This window comes from Piliocolobus tephrosceles, chromosome 9 (genome assembly GCF_002776525.5).
Source record: "Piliocolobus tephrosceles isolate RC106 chromosome 9, ASM277652v3, whole genome shotgun sequence".
Taxonomy (NCBI): domain Eukaryota; kingdom Metazoa; phylum Chordata; class Mammalia; order Primates; family Cercopithecidae; genus Piliocolobus; species Piliocolobus tephrosceles.
This window is the reverse complement of record NC_045442.1, coordinates 62,603,374-62,624,639: the sequence shown is the minus strand read 5'-3', so window position 1 is coordinate 62,624,639 and position 21,266 is coordinate 62,603,374. Positions and strand designations below refer to the sequence as shown.

The 21,266-nt window shown below is 34.5% G+C and overlaps 1 protein-coding gene across 2 annotated transcripts in view; it reads left to right on the top strand.

The window, feature by feature from the left end:
- The window catches only part of CTNNA3 (catenin alpha 3), a 1,813,915-nt gene that overhangs the window by 1,221,951 nt on the left and 570,698 nt on the right, over positions 1-21,266 (top strand). For both annotated transcript variants that reach the window (XM_023205116.1, XM_023205115.1), the window contains exon 11: positions 2,264-2,420. In XM_023205116.1, the coding sequence (XP_023060884.1) occupies positions 2,264-2,420 (157 nt within the window). The remainder of the gene's footprint in view (positions 1-2,263; positions 2,421-21,266) is intronic.

Sequence of the window (21,266 nt, the reverse complement as noted above, 5' to 3'; positions counted from 1 at the left end):
CTTAAAATTTAATATGTTCCTCTTTTATAGAAAAGAAATAAAAAGGGGGATTTAAATATATTATTCTCAGGCAACAATTTTTTCCATCTTCTACCTCCAATAATGTGGTGACAGGAAGTGACTTAAGGTGCCATCTTTAGGATATTCAGTAGAAAAAGCTTCTTTTTATTGTTATCATTGTATGGGAGGTCTTCAAAACGTTTATTGAACATGTGTTTTATGAAAACGTTATGCATAGAATTCAACATTTTTGCACCAAAATAAACTTGTACTAACTTGTAATAATGTGTGTGGATAGGATCTAGTTTGATGGATTGAAAATAAGAGACATCATTTTGAAAAGAGCTCTATATTAGTCTGTTCTAAAGCTGCTAATAAAGACAGAACTGAGACTGGGTAATTTATAAAGGAAAGAGGTTTAATTGACTCACAGTTCCACAGGAAACTCACAATCACGGCAGAAGGGGATGCAAACATGTCCTTCTTTACATGGCGGCAGGAAGGAGAAGTTCTGAGCAAAAGGGGAAAACCCCCTTATGAAACTATCAGATCTCGTGAGAACTCAACTGACTATCGTGAGAACAGCATAGAGGTAACTGCCCTCATGATTCAAGTACCTCCCACCAGGTCCCTCCCATGACATATGGGAATTATGAGAGTTACAATTCAAGATGAGATTTGATTGGAGACACAGCCAAACTGTATCAAACCCCTATGAAAGGCAACATAAACTCTGCTAAAATTGAAGAAGAAACATCATATTTATGCAAAGTTTGAGTGGAAGATTGATGAAATCATTAAGCTTTACAAAATATTCATGGAGACAATGCCCCAAATTAATTATCAGTTTACAAACCGATAACTCATTTTAACAAGAGGTGAGATGATGTTGAAGATGAAGCTCACAGAAGCAGCCAATCCACATCCATTTGTGATTTTAAAAAAATTATATTATTCATGCCCTAATTGAAAGGAACCAGTGATTAACAGCACAAGCGATAGCCAACACCATAAACATCCTAATGGCTTCAGTTTACACAATTCTGACTAAAAAATTAAAGTTGAACAAACATTCCACTCAATGAGTATCCAAATCATTGTGCCCAGATCAGCTGCAGACAACAGCAGAGCTTTCGATGGAATTTTTAAATCAGTGGGATCAAGATCCTGAATTACTTCTTTAAAGAATTGTAACAGGAGATGAAACACGGCTTTACAAGTACAATTCTGAAGATATCATAATCAAAGCAATGGCTAGTGAGAGATGGACGTGATCCAATCAAAGCAAAAACAGACCAGTCAAGAACAAGGGTTATGGCAACAGTTTTTTGATATGCTGAAGGCATTTTGCTTAATGACTTCCTGGAGGGCCAAAGAATGATAACATCTGCTTATTATGAGAGTGGTTTGAGAAAATTAGCCAAAACTTTAACAGAAATATGCCCAAGAATGTGTCACCAGAATGTCCTTCTTCACCATTACAGTGCTTCTGCTCATTTATCTCCTGAAACAAGGGCAATATTTCAGGAATATCCATGGGAAATCACTGGACTCAACTTACAGTACTAATTTGGTTCTTTCTGATTTCTTTTTGTTTACTAATTTGAAAAAAAAAAATCTGTTAAAGGCATCCATTTCTCACCAGTTAATAATGTAAAAAAGACTGGATTGACATGTTTAAATTCCCAGAATCATCAGTTCTTTAAGGATAGATTAAATGCCTGATATCATCACTTAGAAAAGTGTCTTGAACTCGATGGAGCTTATGGTGACAAAGTTTATATTTAAAAAACTCACTCTGCAATGATAGAGTAGGAAAAATTTAAAAATAAAAATTATTTATACCTATATAATTTACATTAATAAACATAAAACATTTTATACTTTTCAATATAAACTGTATACATGTGGAGACATTTTACTGTTTTTCCTATTGTCAAGGATGAATGTATTTAAGTATTTAATTTAAATAATCTAATTTTTATACACTTAATGTATTTAAAGAAATCACTGAGTAAACATTCTACATCTTTATGGATTTTTTAATTCCATTTTTATGTTTAATATGAATGAATACAATTTAATTAATTTTATTTTATTGCTTTAATATTTTTTATTTATTTTATATATTTAAGAATTATAAGTGCAGATTTCTTACATGCATATATTGCATAGTGGTGAAGTGTGGGCTTTTAGTGTACCCATCACCCAAATAGTGAACATCGTAACCAATAGGTAATTTTTTCAATCCTTATCTTTATAGATTATTAATGCTGCACTTGCTTTGGCTGCAAGACCCAAAAGTCAAGTGGTCAAAAACACCATGGAAATGTACAAGCGTACATGGGAGAGTCATATACATGTCCTCACTGAAGCCGTAGATGACATTACAAGCATTGATGACTTCCTTGCTGTATCTGGTATGTTTTTATTCTTTTAATTTGTTTATTTTCTCTTGTCAGTTTTATAAAATAGAATAATATTGGGCCAGGCATGGTGGCTCACGCCTGAAATGCCAACACTTTGGAAAGCCAAAGCAGGTGGATTACTTGAGATCAGGAGTTCGAGACCAGCCTGGCCAAGATGGTGAAACCCCAGCTCTACTAAAAATATGAAAATTAGCTGGGCGTCTTAGCTAATGTTTGTGATCCCAGCTACTCAGGAGGCTGAGACAGGACAATTGCTTGAACCCAGGAGGCAGAGGTTGCAGTGAGCTGAGATCATGCCATCACACTCCAGCCTGGGCAACAGAGCTGGACTCTATCTCAAAAAACAAACAAAAACAACAACAACAAAAAAGAATAATACTGAATAAAATTAATTTTATTTAATATAGTAAACATTTAATTGATTGTATTTCTGGATGCAATATGTTGCTAGGTATTAGCAGCAGTTGTGTCATCCATGATCTACTCTGGGATTACAAGCTTCATCTCTTGTAATCCTTTTAAATTTAACAATTTACACAGAGTCTATAAAAGAAACTCCTATTCATGGCCAAAACATATTAGAAAATAATACCTAGAAGTCTTAGGTTTTTCCTAGATTTTCAAATAAATCCACATTTTCTCCCTCTAATAAATTTATATATCTTGATTTCCCTGTACTTTTTTTCCAACCAAATTTTTCTCCCCTCAGGGAAAAAAAATGTATTAATGGGAAAACGTCATTGATTTGAAATGTGTGAACCACAAAATCTGAGACAGATCTCAGTCAATTTGGGAAGTTTATTTTGCCAAAACTCGGGACGTGCACCCATGACACAGCCTCAGAAGTTCCTGATGACATGTGCCCAAGGTAGTCAGAGCATAGTTTACTTTTATACATTTTAGGGAGACATGAGACATCAATCAACATATGTAAGATAAACAATGGTTCAGTCTAGAAAGGTGTAACAAATTGAAGCAAAAGTAGGACAAGCAGAAACGGGAAGGGGGCTTCCAGGTCACAGGTAGATAAGAGATAAATGGTTGCAATATTTTGAGTCTGATTAACTTTTCCAAAGGAGGTGATGAGATATGCATTTATCTCACTGAGCAGAGAGATGACTTTGAGTAGAATAGGAGGCAGGTTTCTCCTAAGCAGTTCCCAGCTTGACTTTTTCCTTTGACTTAGCCATTTTGGGGCCCCAATATTTATTTTCCTTTCACAGATGCAATATGATAATTCAACAACCGTTATATGTATTTGACAATGCTAATCTAAATAATTAAATAAACAAGTCTAAATATCTAACTTCAACAGACAAGCTTGAGATTCCATGTGAAGCCCAGATTATTATCTCATCACAAATTAGAATAATATCCCACAGGATTGTGAAGATACTTTTATAAATCAATATCCTCAGAAGCATAATTCAAGTTTTGTTTGTGTTGTAAGAACAAAGAACTAAACACATTTTAGTCTTTTTTATTCTCTCAAAAAGTAATCCTCTCTATAAAATAAATTACACTTTTTTTTTCTTTTTTGTGAGAGAAGGATTTTCTTGGAATGTGATAATATTCTTTCTTATAAAATGCAAATTCTCATGAATATCCAACTTCATTTTTTAAAGTTACCTGATTTAGTCCAGTCTAACCTATTGACTTCATTGCTTTCATGTATGTATAGCATTCTCATAATGAAAAATTATTCCAGAAACCAACTATATTTTCATGATACATTAATGAAAATTGAATATATGTTAATTACATATTTTAAAATTACTTTATTTTTATAGAATCAAAATCTTTGAAAATATAGAAAATGTATGGGAAAAAAATTAATGGCCTTTGCTTCCACTACTCAGGAATAATAACCACTGCTAACTGATGTTTTTTCTGTTCACCATTTTTCTAATATATATTTATATTTTCAAATGTGTATCATGCATATATATATTTATGTTACTTGTGTTTTTACACATATTTGGCTGCATATTTCTGCATGATTGTATATTATTCAAGAACTTACTCATTTTTGTGTTCTTTTGTTAACATTTAGATAAATAGTAATTTTAATTATTATAAACAATGTTAAGCATATTTTTGTCTATTTGCTATCTCCTTCATAAAGACTTTGCAAAGTAAATTCAATGTACACCTTATATTGGAAAAACCTTTTGTAATTTGATTGTTAAATAGTAGTTTCTGTGTTTTGGTTAAAAGGCAAAGGAACCTACTCACATTCATCAATGTAAAGATAGTTTAATATATTAATACTGACAGCACATAGGGAGAATCCTCTGGACATGCAAGAAGGGGAACCGGAACCATAATTTACCAATCTTTGCATGATTAGAACCTGGGGAGGCCTGGAATTCAGGGATATTGTAGGTCCTTTAAGCAGGAATTAATAGTTTTTCCCTTTAGTGCTAGATTAACCTGATATACTAATATTTTGGATCTGCTTCTTTTCATGGACAACTTAAGCGGTTCAAAACATAAAGAAGAAACAGAAAACTCATGTAAAGTTACTTAAATAACAAAAACCCTTCATTGTCACATAGCTAGATGTTTGATATAGTTGGCTCTAGGGTTACTGGCCCTAGCATACAGAGGACTTGTGTAGGAGCAGTTAAGCTATGTGGAGAGGGATATTTTAATGGCTAACATTATTTAGAATTGTCTGTACAGGAGGATAATAAAAAGTGGACTGATGGTTAATATGTTTAATTATTATTTTTAAATTCTGTACAGAAAATGCACATTATTTTCTATGCCCAGGGTGGACTGCTCAGAATTTTCTACATTTTGGATGCACTGGTTGGTAGTAGTTCTGTTACAGGAAAGGGGTCCCATTCTAGACCCCAAGAGAGGGTTCTTAGATCTTGTGCAAGTAAAAATTTGGGGTAAGTCCACAATGCAAAGTGAAAGCAAGTTTATCAAGAAAGTAAAGGAATGAAAGAATGGGTACTCCATTAGCAGAGCATCCCGGAGAACTGCTGGTTGACCATTTTTATGGTTATTTCTTGATGATATGCTAAACAGGGAGTGGATTAGTCATGCATCCCCCCTTGAGACCATATAGGGTAACTTCCTGATGTTGCCATGGCATTTGTAAATTGTCATGGGACTGATGGCAGTGCAGTAGTGAGGATGACCAGAGGTCACTCTTGTGGCCATTTTGGTTTTGGTAGGATTTAGCCAGCTTCTTTACTGCAACCTGTTTTATCAGTAAGGTCTTTATAACCGATATCTTGTGCCGACCTCTTATCTCATGCTGTGACTTAGAATGCCTTAGCTGTCTGGGAATGCAGCCCAGTAGGTTTCAACCTCATTTTACCAAGCTCCTATTCAAAATGGAGTTATTCTGGTTCACATGCCTCTGACAGTTCAAGGTTATTATTATTATTATTAGTAGTAGTAGTAGTAGTATTTTGAAAAGGAGTCTCACTCTGTCACCCAGGCTGCAGTGCAGTGGTGCAATCTCAGCTCACCGCAACCTCCGCCACCCAGATTCAAGCAATTCTCCTGCCTCACCCTCCCAAGTAGTTGGGATTACAGGCATGTGCCACCACGCCCGGCTAATTTTTTTGTATTTTTTAGTAAAGATGGGGATTCACCATACTGGCCAGGCTGGTCTCAAACTCCTGACCTTGTGATCCACCCGCCTCAACCTCCCAAAGTGCTTAGATTACAGGCGTGAGCAACCGTGCCCGGCCCAGTTCAAGGTAATTAATGTGTAAGCATCTCTGGATTCTGTTGATGTTCCCTCATGGTTGCATCTTAAAGCATTGCATCTCCAAGCATTACACAACACCATTTAAAACAGAAAAAGAAGCTGGCTTGCAGCTTTAACTTTCGAGAAGTCTTTCCCAGATGATTTTCATCAGTTTCTCTTCCTTGTCATAGGTCAAAACTTGGTTCCTCTCCCAATCTTGAGCCAATCACTGGCAAAAGAAAATTAGATTTCCAAGATGAGTTTAGAGAGTACTGATAAGTGATTAACAACTGAATAGAAGCTAGAGGCAGTGGTAGTCCTAATTTGTAGCATTTGTTTATTTCTGTGGCACAAATACTCCCACCTTTGCAGGTTTTAAGCTTCCAGTGTGATGTCACTGAACTGAGTTGGTACAAAATGCATAGAATCGGCTCTTGTGAGCTGGTATAAACAGTTTCTAATTGAACACTAGGCTTAGACCAGCCACAGTTTAACCTTTATTGCTAGTCAGTTACTACACAAAGAAAATCAGAGATTTGTTAGTAAAAAAAAAAAAAGAGAAATGGCCATTAAACAGACAACCAAACATGTTTGACTAATATAGTGAGTGGTTTCCACTGCTCTCTCAAGTTTCTGTGCCTTCATAAACTTACCTTATATTAGTTTAGCTATGATTCTTTACCAGTGATCTTTTTGTAACATCATAATTTTTCAACATCTGCTCCCACAGATTATGGCATCTTCTCTCAAAATTTTCCCAGTCGAACAAAAGAGAAAGAATCTAGCTGGTCCTCTGGATCTTTTTAGTACCAGCCTAGATGCTCTAGGTCCAAAATAAGACCGATGAATAGATGGATTTTTTTTTTTTTTTCAGATGGCTAATCATAGTTTGAATAGCTGTGATGAGAATTGCCACAATCTTGCATCTTCTGTGGGGGGGGGGGGGGGGGCAGATTTTCTTAGAAAAGTTACAGATGTGTTTAATAGCAAATAACTTATCTGGTACTTGTGTAGAATGATTGATATGGCTTGGCTATGTCCCCACCCAAATCTCATCTTGAATTATAATTCCTATAATTCCCACATGTTGTGGGAGGGACCAGGTAGAGATAATTGAATCACAGGGGTGGTTTCCCCCATCCTGTTTTTGTGATAGTGAGTGAGTTCTCATGAGATCTGATGGTTTTATAAAGGCTTCTTCCTTCACTGGGCTCTCATTCTCCTTCCTGGCATGATGTGAAAAATGATGTGTTTGCTTCCCTTTCCACCATAATTGTAAGTTTCCTGAGGCCTTCCTAGCCAAGTGGAATTGTGAGTCAATTAAACCTCTGTTCTTTATAAATTACCCAGTCTTTGGCAGTTCTTTAGAGCAGCATGAGAATGGACTAATACAATGATCTTTTAGAGTGATATGTTGTGGTTTGTATTCAGAGACTTCTGGTTCATCTTTTGTCAGGTAGATCAATTGTCAAGTTAGTTCTTAAGGTATCTGTGTTGTGAATTACTTAGAGAAAATTTTACTTTCAAAATTTTTATAAGCATTTAGCCACTCATGGGCTTTCTTTCAGGAGTCAATACTAATATTATATATGTATATACACACACACACACATATATATGTGTGTTGTGTATGTGTGTGTGTGTGTGTGTGTAGAGAGAGAGACTATTTTCCAGATAGATAGATGATAGATAGATAGATAGATAGATAGATAGATAGATAGATAGATGGAAAAATGGTCCAAAACAGATTTCCATTTTCTTCTGACGCATTTGTGAAAACTTGGGAATTCTCAGAATATCAGCTCTCTATATTAAAATATAAAGAAAAATATAAATTTAAAATCAGTGGTAAAGGACTCTTAGACTTTAAACTATTTTTTTTTTTTTGTTATTAGCACAGAGGAAGATCACATGTGATAAAATATTTGCTTACAATGTTTTAATATGATTCAGTGGTCCACTATTGACTAAAGATTCTTGAAATGAGGGTATCTCTAATGACAGATGTCTTCTGTTTATCCATTGCAGTTATATATTTAAAACCGAAAGTTTTTCAATGATCATTTAAAAATTATTCATACCATCAACAAATGTCTCATGATAAACATATATTTTCAGAGGTTAGTTTGCATAAATTGACTCATCATGAGCTATAAACTTTGATAGAAGGGATGAATGATTTTGACCATAAGAATTGTTCAATAATTACTAAGAACTGATTAAATATGAAGGTTTGTAAAAATACAACCTTTCTTTTATTTATTCCTTAGTTTATTTAATATTTCATAATTATGAGTGCTAACGCCTGTGAAAGGTAGTGGAGATTGAATAATGAATAAAAGGTAGTGGAAGAGATTACTTGCAAAAGAACTGTAACAGTGGAGATCAAACAAGGATTGGTGGAAGTGATTGACAATGGTTTTTGAATTTTTTGAAAACTAGATTGGCCACTTCTATATTAGAATTAACAATGTTATTCCCTTATTGTGTAGTGTTCTGATTATAATATCATATTGATCTTTAGTGAATTGTAGTATTGAAGGATAGTTGAAGATGTGCTTTATTCTGTATTTAAAATTTTTCTTAAATATGTTCACTTTTCCTCCATATTCACTGCTACTACGCCAGTTCAAATAACTTTCGCCTAAGTTGCTGTAGAATCTTAATAGGACCTCTTACTTCCACGGTTTTGCCTTAAGTCTCTTAATAGGTATTTGCTGAATGAATAAAAGTATTTATTCCCATTTTAAATTCTGTATCAACATTAATTTTTCAGATTTATGTCTTCTTAATTCCTTTAATGTGTTTAGCTCCAGGATTAATATTTTTAAAAATCTTCAAATTATGAAAAAATAACTTTCAGCATTAATCATCACAATGTTCTTTGACCTTGGTTTAGTAACACATAGGTAACTTTCAATGCCATGAAAAATGCACTAACAAGCGTCACCTCCAGACTACATCCTGCCCCGGGGCCTAATTGCTGCTGCATCTCCACATCACAGGTGCACAGCCTACATCCCCCAACACCCTCCCAGTAGGTTGCAGTGTTATATTACCAGCTGAACCCAGTGGTGCCACAGGGTCCCTGTTACCTGAGCCCACACAGAGACCTAAATCCCAGGGAATAGGCAGTTCTGCACATCAGGGAGGCTTTCCTCAGACATGGAAATCCAAAGCACATGCTTCCAAGAGCCTGAGAGCCGCCTTCCCTGATGACAGTGACCTTGTTCCCTGCAGCAATCGGGCCATCATGTGCCTGCACACACTGCCCAGGGGCCTGAGGACCAGCTTGCTTATGACCCACTGCCATGAATACTGATTCCCACATCTGCCACTTAGGGCTTAAGGACTGCCCTGTCTGGGATGTGCCACCATCACAACCCAGCAAACTTGCCCCACCAACAACAGGGCCACTATGAGCCTTTGTGTACTACCCAGGATCCTGAGAACTGGTCCATGCAACGCATACCACCAGAGGTGCCTGTGCACTCCCTAGGGATCCAAGGACTGGCCTGCCTGGAGGCCCCATCTCCAACAAAGTCACACCACAGCTTTTGGGAACAACCAGAGCATAAGACACCGTGAAGCCATAGATACTACAATTAGGCAAAAAAAAAAAAAAAAAAAAAAAGAATAAAAATGAAAAAAGTCTACATGGCGTTTGGAATGTAACTTTGCAAACAAATATTCTATTCATATTTTACAAATTCCAGAAGGGAATAGGCCATTTATTTAATGAAACAATAGCTGAAAAGTTTCCAACTCTTGGGAGACAATCATCTAAATATAGGGAGCTCAAATGTTCCCAAATCAATTAAATCCAAAAAGGTTATCTCTGAGGCACCTGATAGCCAAATTGTCAAAGCAAAGATAAAAATGGAATTATAAAAACACTAAAAGAAAGCATCAAGTCACATATGAGGGTATCTTTATCTGACTAACAGCAGATTTCTCAGCAGAAACCTTACAAGCCAGGAGAGGATAGAATGATATATTCGGATTGTTGGAATAAAAAACAAACAAACAAACAAACAAACAAAAAAAACCTTTCAACTAAGAATACAATAAACCATAAAGCTATTCTTTAGAAAGGAAGGAGACATAAAATTTTTCCCAGACATACAAAGACTGAGGGAATTAATCACCACTAAACTGAGCCTACAAGAAATGCTTAAGGGACTCCAACCTCTGAGAGTGAAAGGATGTTATCTATCAATTAAGCAAAAGCAGATACATATCTATATCATTGGTAGATGTTACCTACCACTTAAGGAAAACATGAAAGCATACAACTCACTGGTAAAGCACATACACAAATGAGAAAAAGAAAGGAATAAAATTTTATCACTATAGAAAACTACCAAACCACAAAAATAATAAAAGAAGTAAGGAACTAACACTATAGAAAGCAATTACAAAACAACTAACAAAATGACAAGAGTAAGTCCTCATCTATCAATAACAACCTTAAATGTAAACAGTTTAAATTCCCTAATTAAAATATATAAACTGGCTGAATTAAAAAACTGAGACCCAACTATTTGCTGCTTATGAAACTCACTCTTCATTTAAAAACACACATAGACTATAACAGAACGGATTAAACAAGATATTCCATGCAAATGGAAACAAAAAATGTGCAAAGGTAGCAATGCTTATATCAGACAAAATAGACTTTTATTAAAAATAAAAAGATAAAAAAAGACAGAGGTCATTATATAGTGATTAAAAATCAATTCAGCAAGAGGAAATAACAATTGTTAATATATATCCACCCAACACCAGAACACTCAGATATTTAGGGCAAATATTATTAACGTTAAAGAGAGAGATAGAGACACCAATGTAATAGTAGTTGGGAACTTTAACACCTCACCATCTTCACCCTCAGCATTGCACAGCTAATCTAGACAGAAAGTCAACAAAGAAACATTGTACTTAAGCTTCATTTTATACCAAATGAACCTAATAGACATTTACAGAACATTTTTTCCAATGGCTACAAAATGCACATTCTTCTCATCAGCACATGGAGCATTCTCTAGGATAGACCCTATTTTAGGCCCAAAACAACTCTAAATAATTTTTTAAAAAATGCAGTTATACCGTGTATTCTCAGATTTCAGTGGAATATTGGAAACTGTAAAAATACATAAAAATTAACACCCAGCACTTTGGGAGGTCGAGGCGGGTGGATCACGAGGTCAGAAGATCGAGACCATCTTGGCTAACACGGTGAAACCCCGTCTCTACTAAAAATACAAAAAATTAGCCGGGCGTGGTGGCAGGCGCCTGTAGTTCCACCTATTGGAGAGACTGAGGCAGGAGAATGGTGTGAACCCGGGAGGCGGAGCTTGCAGTGAGCCGAGATCTCGCCACTGCGCTCCAAAGAAGGAAATTTTAAATGCTTCTTGAAAGAAATGAAAACAGAAACATGACATACCAAAAACCTATGGAACACAGAAGAATTAGTACAAGAAGGAAGCTTAAAGGAATAAATACCTATATCAAAAAACAGATTTCAAATAACCTAGTGATACACCTTAAAAAATAGAAAAGCAAGAACACACCAAACCCAAAGTTATTGGAGGAAGACAAATAATAAAATCAGCACACAATGAAACAAATTAGAGGCAAAGAAAGCAAACAAAAGATTCGTGAAAAAGGTTGATTTTTGAAAAAGTAAATCAAATCAACAAACTGTTATATAAAGAAAAAGACCTAAATAAATAAGATCAGAAATGAACAACGAGATATTACAACTGACACCACAAAGGTACAGATGATCATTAGAGACTGTTATGAACAACTGCACACCAAGAAATTAAAAAACCTGAAGGAAATGGTACATTCCTAGACACATGTATAAAATGCCAAGATTGAACCAAAAACAAATAGAATTAAACAGACCAATAGAAAGTAAGAAGATTAAATCAGTAGCAAAAAGTCTCTCAAGAAAGAAAAGTCTAAGACCAGATGGATTCACTAATGAATTCTAGCAAACTTTTAAATAACTAACACCAATGTTTCTCAAACTATTCCAAAAAATTGAAGGTTAAGAAACTCTTCCTAATTAATTCTATGAAGCTAGCATTACCCTGATACCAAAATCAGACAAGGACACAACAGAAAAAAAGAACACTACGGGCCAATATATCTGATGAACATAGATTTAAACACCCTCAATCAAATATTAGCAAATTGAACCCAATAGCACATCAAAAAGATAATATGCCTGATCAAGTAGAACTTATTCCAAAGATAAAAGGATGGTTCAATATATGCAAATCAATAAATGTAATGCATCATATTAACAAAATAAAATTTAAAAAATAAATCTCAATAGACACAGAAAAATCATTTAATAAAATTCGTCATCCCATTATGATAAAGTCTTAACGACTTAGGCATAGAAGGAATATACCTCAACACAGTAAAGACCATATATGACAAACCCATGGCTAACGTTATACTGAATGAAGAAATACTGGAAGCTTTTTCTCTAAGAACTGGAACAAGGTAAGGATACTTATTTTCATTACTTTCGTTCAATGTAGTACTAGAAGTCCTAGCCCAGAGAAATTAGGAAAAGAAAGTAAGAAATTGCCATCCACATTGGAAAAGAGGAAGTCAAATTGTCTCTCTTTACAAACAACATGTTCTTATAAATAGAAAAATCTAATGACTCTGCCAAAATACTCTTAGAACTGGTAAATGAATTCATTAAAATTTCAGGATAAAAAAATCAACATACAAAAATAATTAGTAGTTTATATACCAACAATGAACTAGGTGAAAAAGAAATTAAAAATGCAATCCTACTTACAGTAACTACAAAAAAAAAGACACTTAGAAATAAATTTAACCAAGAAGGTCAAAGATGTCTAAGATGAAAACTACAAAGCACTGATGAAAGAAATAGAAGAGGATAAAAAAAATTGAAAAACATTCCATGCTCCTGGACTGAAAGAGTTAATATTGTTACAATGACCATTTTACCCAAGGCAATCTACAGATTCAGCGCAATCCTTACCAAAATAATAATGACATTCCCTAAAGAAATGAAAAAACATCCTAAAATTTGTCTGGAACCACAAATGACCCCAAGTACCTGATGCAATATCGAGCCAAAAGGGTAAAACTGGAGATATTACACTACCTGACTTCAAAATATAATATAGAGTAATATTAACCAAAACAACATGGTATGGTATAAAAACAGACACATAGACCAATGGAATAAGATAGAGAACCCAGAAATAAATCTATATATTTACAGTCAACTGATTTTAAACAAAGATGTCAAGAATATACATTGAAAAAATGACACCATCTTCAATAAATGGTGCTCTGAAAACTGGATATTCATAAGCAGAAGATTGAAACTAGAAAACCATCTCTCACTATATCAAAAAATCAAATCAAAGTGGATTAGAGAATTAAATATCAGACTGAACCTTTAAAAGTACTAAAAAAAGGTAAGGGAAATGTTGCAGGACATTGATCCAGGCAAAGACTTTATGGTTAAGACTTCAGAAGCATAGACCACAAAAGCAAAAATAGACAAAGCAGACTATATAAAAACTACAAAGCTTCTACACAGCAAACAGTCAACAGAGTTAAGTTACAACCTACAGAATGAAGGAAGATATTTAAAAACTATTAATCTGGTAAGAGACTACTGTCCATGATATATAATGAACTCAACTCAACAGCACAAAAACAAATAATCGAATTTAAAAATGAGCAAATTATCTGGACATTCATTTCTCAAAGGAAGGCACACAAATAGCCAGTAAATATATGGAAAAATGCTCAAAATCACTAATCATCAGGGAAATGCAAATCAAAACCACAATGAGGTATCATCTCACACCAGTCAGAGTTGCTATTATCAAAAAGACAAAAAAAAAAAAAAAAATGCTGGTGATGATGCAGAAGAAATGGAACTCTTATATACTGTTGGTGGGAATGTAAACTAGTATAACCACTATGGAGAAGAGTGTGGAGGTTCCTCAAAAAACTATAAATAGAATTTCCATATGATCTAGCAATCTCGCTACTCGGAATCTATCCCAAAGAAGAGAAATCATTGTATTAAAGAGATATCTGCAACCCCATGTTTATTGCAGTACTATGCATAATAGCAAAGATATGGGATTAACCTATGTGTTCAACAACAGGTTGAATTGATAAAGAAAATGTGGTATATATACACATGGAATACTAGTCAGCCATAAAGGATAATTAAATCCTGTCATTCACTGCAACATGCATAGAACTGGATGACATTAAGTGAAAGAAGAAGAAAAGAAAGTCAAACACCGTATCTTCTCACTCAGATATGGAAGCTCAAAAAAAGGAAAAAATCCACAATTAAAGTAGTGTAAAATTATATAAAACAAAGTCCCAGAAGTTTATACATTATAAAAGTGTAAAGTATCAAAATTGTGGCTTATATAGGGAAGCTGTTGAACCAGGAGTGTGGCAACAGAGGTCTTTAAGACCATACTCAAACTAAAAGCACCTTAAAAACAAGAGCTGCTCCAGCATCACCACACTCTTAATTGGCAAAAGAATTGGATCAGATTGTAATAATTTATTATGTTCAACATCACTAATATAATTTTAATAGTCATTTAATAAACAAACCCAAGAAACTCTTCCCCAGAATCTGAATGAAAGGAAAAGATTAAAAAAAAAATTCTAACAAGGATGTGGCGTAAGGGGAATTCTTATGTACTGTTAGTGGGAATGTTAATTAGTACAGCTATTATGGAAAATACTACTGAGGTTTCTCAAAATACTAAAAACAGGACCACCATATGATTTAGCAATCCCACTACTGGGTATTTATCCAAAGGAAAGGAAGTCAGCATAGCAACGAGATATCTGTACTGCCATGTTTATTACAGCACTGTTCTCAATAGCCAGGGTATGGAATCAACCTAAATGTCCATCAACAGATGAATAAAGAAAATATTTTATATATATGTGTGTGTATATATATGTGTATGTGTGTGTATATATATATATACACAACAGAATATTGTTCAACTATTTAAAAAATGAAATATTGTCATTGGTAACATGGATGAACCTGGAGGACATTATGTTAAATAAAATAAGTCAGACATGGAAAGATAAGTATTGCATGTTCTCACCCATATGTAGGAGCAAAACAATGAGCTCATAGAAGTAGAGAGTAGAACTATGGTTATTACAGGCTGGGAACAGTAAGGGAGAAGGAAGGATAGAGGGAGATTGGTCAATGGATATAAAGTTCCAGCTAGATAAGAAGAATATATTTTAGTGTCCTATAGCACTGTAGGGTGAATATAGTTAATAATTTATTGCATATGTTCAAAAAGCTAGAAGAGAGGATTTTGAAAGTTCTCATCAAACAAATGATAATGACTTGAGGTGATGAATATTTTGATTACCCTGAATTGATAATTACACACCGTATACATGTATCTAACTGTCACTTGGTACTCCATAAATATGTTGCATTTATTATGTGTCAAGTAAAATTGAAAGAAAAAAAGAGAAAAATGAAAAATATGTAATAACAAAGGATTTTTTGTCCATGACATCATAGTGAATATGACCTTTGGCTTCTACAAAGTTTTAATCTAAATGTGACAAAGAAAATGGAAAATCAATTTATTTTCCATTTTCTTTCATAAGCTGATGCCAAAAAACACATAATAATGTTAGAAAGAGCAAAATGTTAAATTAACTGCATCAAAACTAAGCACTATTAAATCTCAGTATGATATTTATTTTATAGGATTTGGGATAAAAGATGACCAATATAGTATATATCTATGCAAAGATTAATTATACAATATAATTATAACTTATTTCCTATTACCATACATTGCACTTAGATATTATTCTTCAACCTACACCTACTCAAAATTTAGTTTGATTAAAAGTATCAAGCCATGGTTCAATACAAATATATCTTTTACATTGGAGACTGTTAATCATCTCTTGAAAAAATGATTTTGATAAAATTAAACTGAATATTATGTGTAGACAGTATGCTGGGCAATGAAAGAAGATACAAAGAAGAAAAAGTCACAGAAGTTGCTTCGAGAGAACTCACAATCTGGTGTATATGAATCAGATTTCAAAAGATTTATAATTGTCACGTAAACAAAATCTTTTACAATTAATGCTGCTGTAGTGTTGGGATATTGAGGAAATAGTTTTAAAGAAACAGCTGTTCAACTGGATTATTGAATTGAACCTTTAGAAAATTGGAAAAGTACCCCCATAAAGAGGGAAAAAATGTGAAAATTCATGGTGGGTTTGAGGGACAGCAAGTTGGCCAGTATAAAAGAAGCATAGACTATATCAGGATTGGTACTGAGCTTGAAAAGTCAACAGATGGCTTCATACAGGGTCCTGAGCTTCCATAGGAAAAGGCAAGTGCTGTGGTTTGGACATTTGACCCCTTCCAATATTATGTCGAAACTGGATCCCCAATGTTGAATGTAGCGCCTAATGGGAGGTGTTTAGGCCTTGGGTGTGGATCCTTGACATGAACAACTTGGAGCAATTGTCTTGGTAATGAGTGAATTCTCACTCTATTTATTCCTGCAAGGGCTGGTTGTTTGAAAGAGCCTGGCACCCCGCACCCTTTGCTTCCTCTCTTACCATGTAATCTCTGCATGTTGGCTCCCATCACCTTCTGCCATGAGTGGAAGCAGCCTGAAGCCCTCACCAGAAGTAGGTGCTGGTGCCGTACTTATTATACAGTCTGCAGAATGGTGAACCAAATAAACTTCTTTTCTTTATAAATTACCCAGCTTTGGGTATTCCTTTGTAGCAACACAAGCAGGCTAAGACAGTAAGCCATCTGAAATTTTAAATAGTAACATCGTATACTTTATCAGTTTTTAGAACACCAACTCCAGATGCCAACTTCTTGTAGAAGTAAGTGATGTAGTGCTAAATAATCCCTAATGGCCCTTAGAAATGAAAGTAAATCCAATATAAAATAAGTGTTCCCTCATTTTCTCCATCCCATCTTCAAAAAATGAAAGCACATGACTGACACATTCAAGATATTATAATAGGAAGGTGAGAACCAGCTTGATAACTGCATCCTAGCTCAAGCTGAATAACCTAGGTCTCCATTTACCGAGAAAAGAAACTTCGTCGGCATAGGCGAGTGATGACTTGCAGCCAGGATCTTCTATAATATTGGCTAAAATTAAGAGACAGTGATTTCGTGGCTGTAGTATCTTTTTCCTCTGAATCACCTGTGATTACATTTTCATGTGACAGTATATGGTTCAGGGATTATTGTGGAGACTGCAGAGAAATGGACACATGGCTTTATAAAGGTCACGGTAAAAGAGAGAAAGTGTGTATTCAAAAATGATTAAATAGGCTTCCCCGAAGTACTCAATTATTGCTTTGTTGGTAATTATGTGTTGAATTACTGCCTGTACTTACATGACTGAAGAGTAGTTTGGGCATGTGAACTGGAATTTATCACATATCATTTCATGTAGTAACAGGTAAGTTCACTTAAGTTGCTTTCATTTGAATAAACAGTAAGTAGACTGCAGGACTGTTCTTCGAATATTGTGACTTAGATCTTTAGAAAAGCCATAACTGGGAGTCCTTTTATGACTGTAATAATAAGCCAGATTTGAAAATTTTTGCTATAACTTTAACATATAGCTAGAGTAATGATTAATAATCTTACTGATAAAGTAAATGGCCCTAAGGAGTTGTATTTTAGACTTGTGGAATAATATAATAGTTTCTAAATACTTCAGATGTATGTGCTATGTACTGACAAAGGCTGTGAATGATAAAATATACTTTTTATAAACAATTTGCTTAAAATTGTCTCGGTGAGTGTATGTGCATTATTAATAAGCCATATTATTTTCAATAGCCAGATATATTGACAAAGACTTTCAACGAAGAAATAGAGACTCAAAAGAAGTCTCAGAATTTTATTTGTATTTAGTTATTTGTGAGTGTTATCTCAACTCTAACCACCTTTAATCAGTGTAATTTGGATGAGGAAAAATGTTAACATGGTGAATCCTTTACGATATTTTACAGATTAGATGAAGTATTACAGGGAAATTTTCTCCTTGCCACACAGCACATTCCTACCTATCAATGAGCCCAAGACATGTTCCTGGGCATTGTGAGAGAACAAAGATTTCAGCTAGAGCTGAAGGGGCTTTAGGCTGGTGAGAACAGCATCAATGTTACTATCCAAGTGGGTGCAGAGAGAAAAATTTGAAAACAGGAATCATGTATCTGATCTTATGAGTTTTTGTTGCGATAGACTTAGGGACTTAGAAAGCATCCTGGGGAATTTTAACAAAACAGTAAAAACCTTTGCTTAGAGAATGGCTCCAGAGCCTGTGCTGTGAACAAGTTCTGTATGTTTTTTAAAATGCAGCTTAGAGTTACATTGTCCTAAAAAGTCTAACTCATAGAAGCAGGGAGTAGAATAGTGGTTACCAAAGACTGCTGGTAGGGGGACAGGACTGGGGAGATGTTGGTCAAAGGATACAAAATTGCAGTTAAACAGAAGGAATAAGTTCGAGAGATCTATCATACAACAAGCTAACTATAGTTAATAACAATATATTGTATGTTTGAAAATTGCTGAGAGAACAGGTAAATGTTCTCACTACAAAAAAATGATTAAGTATGTGAGGTAATGTATATGTTAATTAGCTTGATTTAGCCATTCCATAATGTATGCATATTTCAAGGCATCATGTTGTACACCATAAATATATACAACTCATATTTGTTAATTTAAAAAGAAATAAAAAGAATTATGTTCTTACAAAGTGCCTATCGTTCTTACTAAAATTTTACCACTAAAGTAATTCTTATAGATTTGACGGGAAGATGGTGGATTTTCTCTCTAGAGACTATGTTGAACACAGAAAAAGAAAAATCTGGGCCAGGTGTGATGGCTCACTCCTGTAATCCTAGCACTTTGGGAGGCTGAGGCGGGACGATCACAATGTCAGGAATTCGAGACCAGCCTGGGCAACATGGTGAAACCCTGTCACTACTAAAAAAAACAAAAATTAGTCAGGCATGCTGGCATGCACCTGTAATCCTAACTACTCAGGAGGCTGAGGCAGGAGAATTGTTTGAACCCAGGAGGCAGAGGTTACAGTGAGCCAAGATCGTACCGCTGTACTCCAGCCTGGGTGACAGAGTAAGACTCCATCTCAAAAAAAAAAAAAAAGAAATCTGTTTGGAGGGAGTTACATGTACTTGAAGATAGAAAATTCTGTCATTTCCTACAAAATCTATGGTCTTTGGGAAATAACCACTCAGACTCTCTAAATGCCTCTTTGAAAAATGTTAATTATATCATTTATTCATTCATGTACTCATTATGAATAAATATTTGGTTAGCACCTAGTAGGTGATACGACTGTTTTAAAGATAGAACAGTCAGTAGAACAGACAAAACCCTCTGCATCCTGAGAGCTCACATTCTTTTACTACTGGAAGAATTGAATAAATTATATATTTTAAATGTTTTGAATACTGTCTAGGATATTTGAGTGGCCTAGTAAAATATAACCATTATTACTGACATTATTGGCAGGCCAGTGTTAAAATTTAAACCAGTATGAAAAAGATAAATCTCTTTAAGGAACACTTTTGTTCACCCTATCACAATAGTATACTATATAGTTAACCAAAATAATTGAAGAATTATCTTAAGAGCTAGGGTGCATGACTATCAGATATTAAAAAGTAAAAAAATTCTGATAATTTCGATTATTAGATGTGATATACTAAAAAGAGTACTCTCATACAATACTTCTGGGAATGTAAATTGTTATAATCTCTGTGAAGAACAAAATAACAACATGTGGTACCTGGGTTATGTTGCCACAAAACCCCCTCTAGGTTTACTGGGGAAACTTGTGCACATATTCATAAGGAAAACCTGGTACAAGTATGATCATTATAGAGTTTTTTTTTTTCCATCAATAGGGAAATGAGTAAATAGCAGCAAACATAGTAGTTAAGACAAATGAACTAGTTTCATATGTTAAAAGGAGAAATTTTCAAAGCAATATTGAGTGGATGAGTAAGCTTTATGGAGAGTAGGATGTATAAATGCCATGTGTATCAAATATATAACAGTAATTAACTTTAGAGAGAGAGGATCTTGGATGAGACTGAGGAATAGTTCATATGGGACTTTGGTGTTATCTACAATGCTTTATTCTTTAAAAATTATATCAGAGCAAAATCTGATAGAAAAAATAGTGCATGCTATTGAGGTAGATAGATTATTTTGTATATTTTATGATGTCTACTTTTCTTAAACATTTATAATACAAGTTATGTAGTGAATAGGAGAAGTAGATGTCGGGATGCAAAGCCAGGTGACATAGATGAGTCTGTGCCTGGGGAACAGAGAGATCATGCCAGGCCAACACATATCAGTACCTGAAACTCACCTAAGAATTGTGATCATCCAATATTCTTGCTCTTGACTGTGAATCTCAGTAATATGGTTTAAAAAATGCTTTGTGAAAATGAAAAATACCTAAACCTTTATCACCCAGGGTCAGACTCTAATAGAATAATACTTTCTGAAGTTTTATGTCATTTTTCATTCCAGTTTTGTCGGTGAGTGTGAGGAAAGGATAGCTAGATTAAAAAAAATACTTTTATTCTGAAATATTTCAAGCATCCATAAAAGATTAGAGCATATAGAATCACAAACAATATAATCTTACCAAGAAGTCTTACTGAGTCTTAACTTTTCTCATACTTGTTATTACATGTATAATTGATGTCCCCTGTGTAACCTTTCTCAGGATTTTACAGTTTTTCTTTTTTGGTTCTAAAGATATTGATGAAAGCCCTTGCCTCTTCATAAGCAAATCTGCATGACAGACATTTTCCATCTATTGGATTAGGAGATTTAGGGCATCAAAATAATCAGAATCTCCTTCCAGCAATAGAATATTCTTACTTTGAGTATATGAAAACTCAAAGCAAAGCTGAAAAGTTTCTCACGGGAGCATCACAACACGATTTAAATGATATTCTGTGCTGCCATCTTTATAGCAATCTTGATAGTA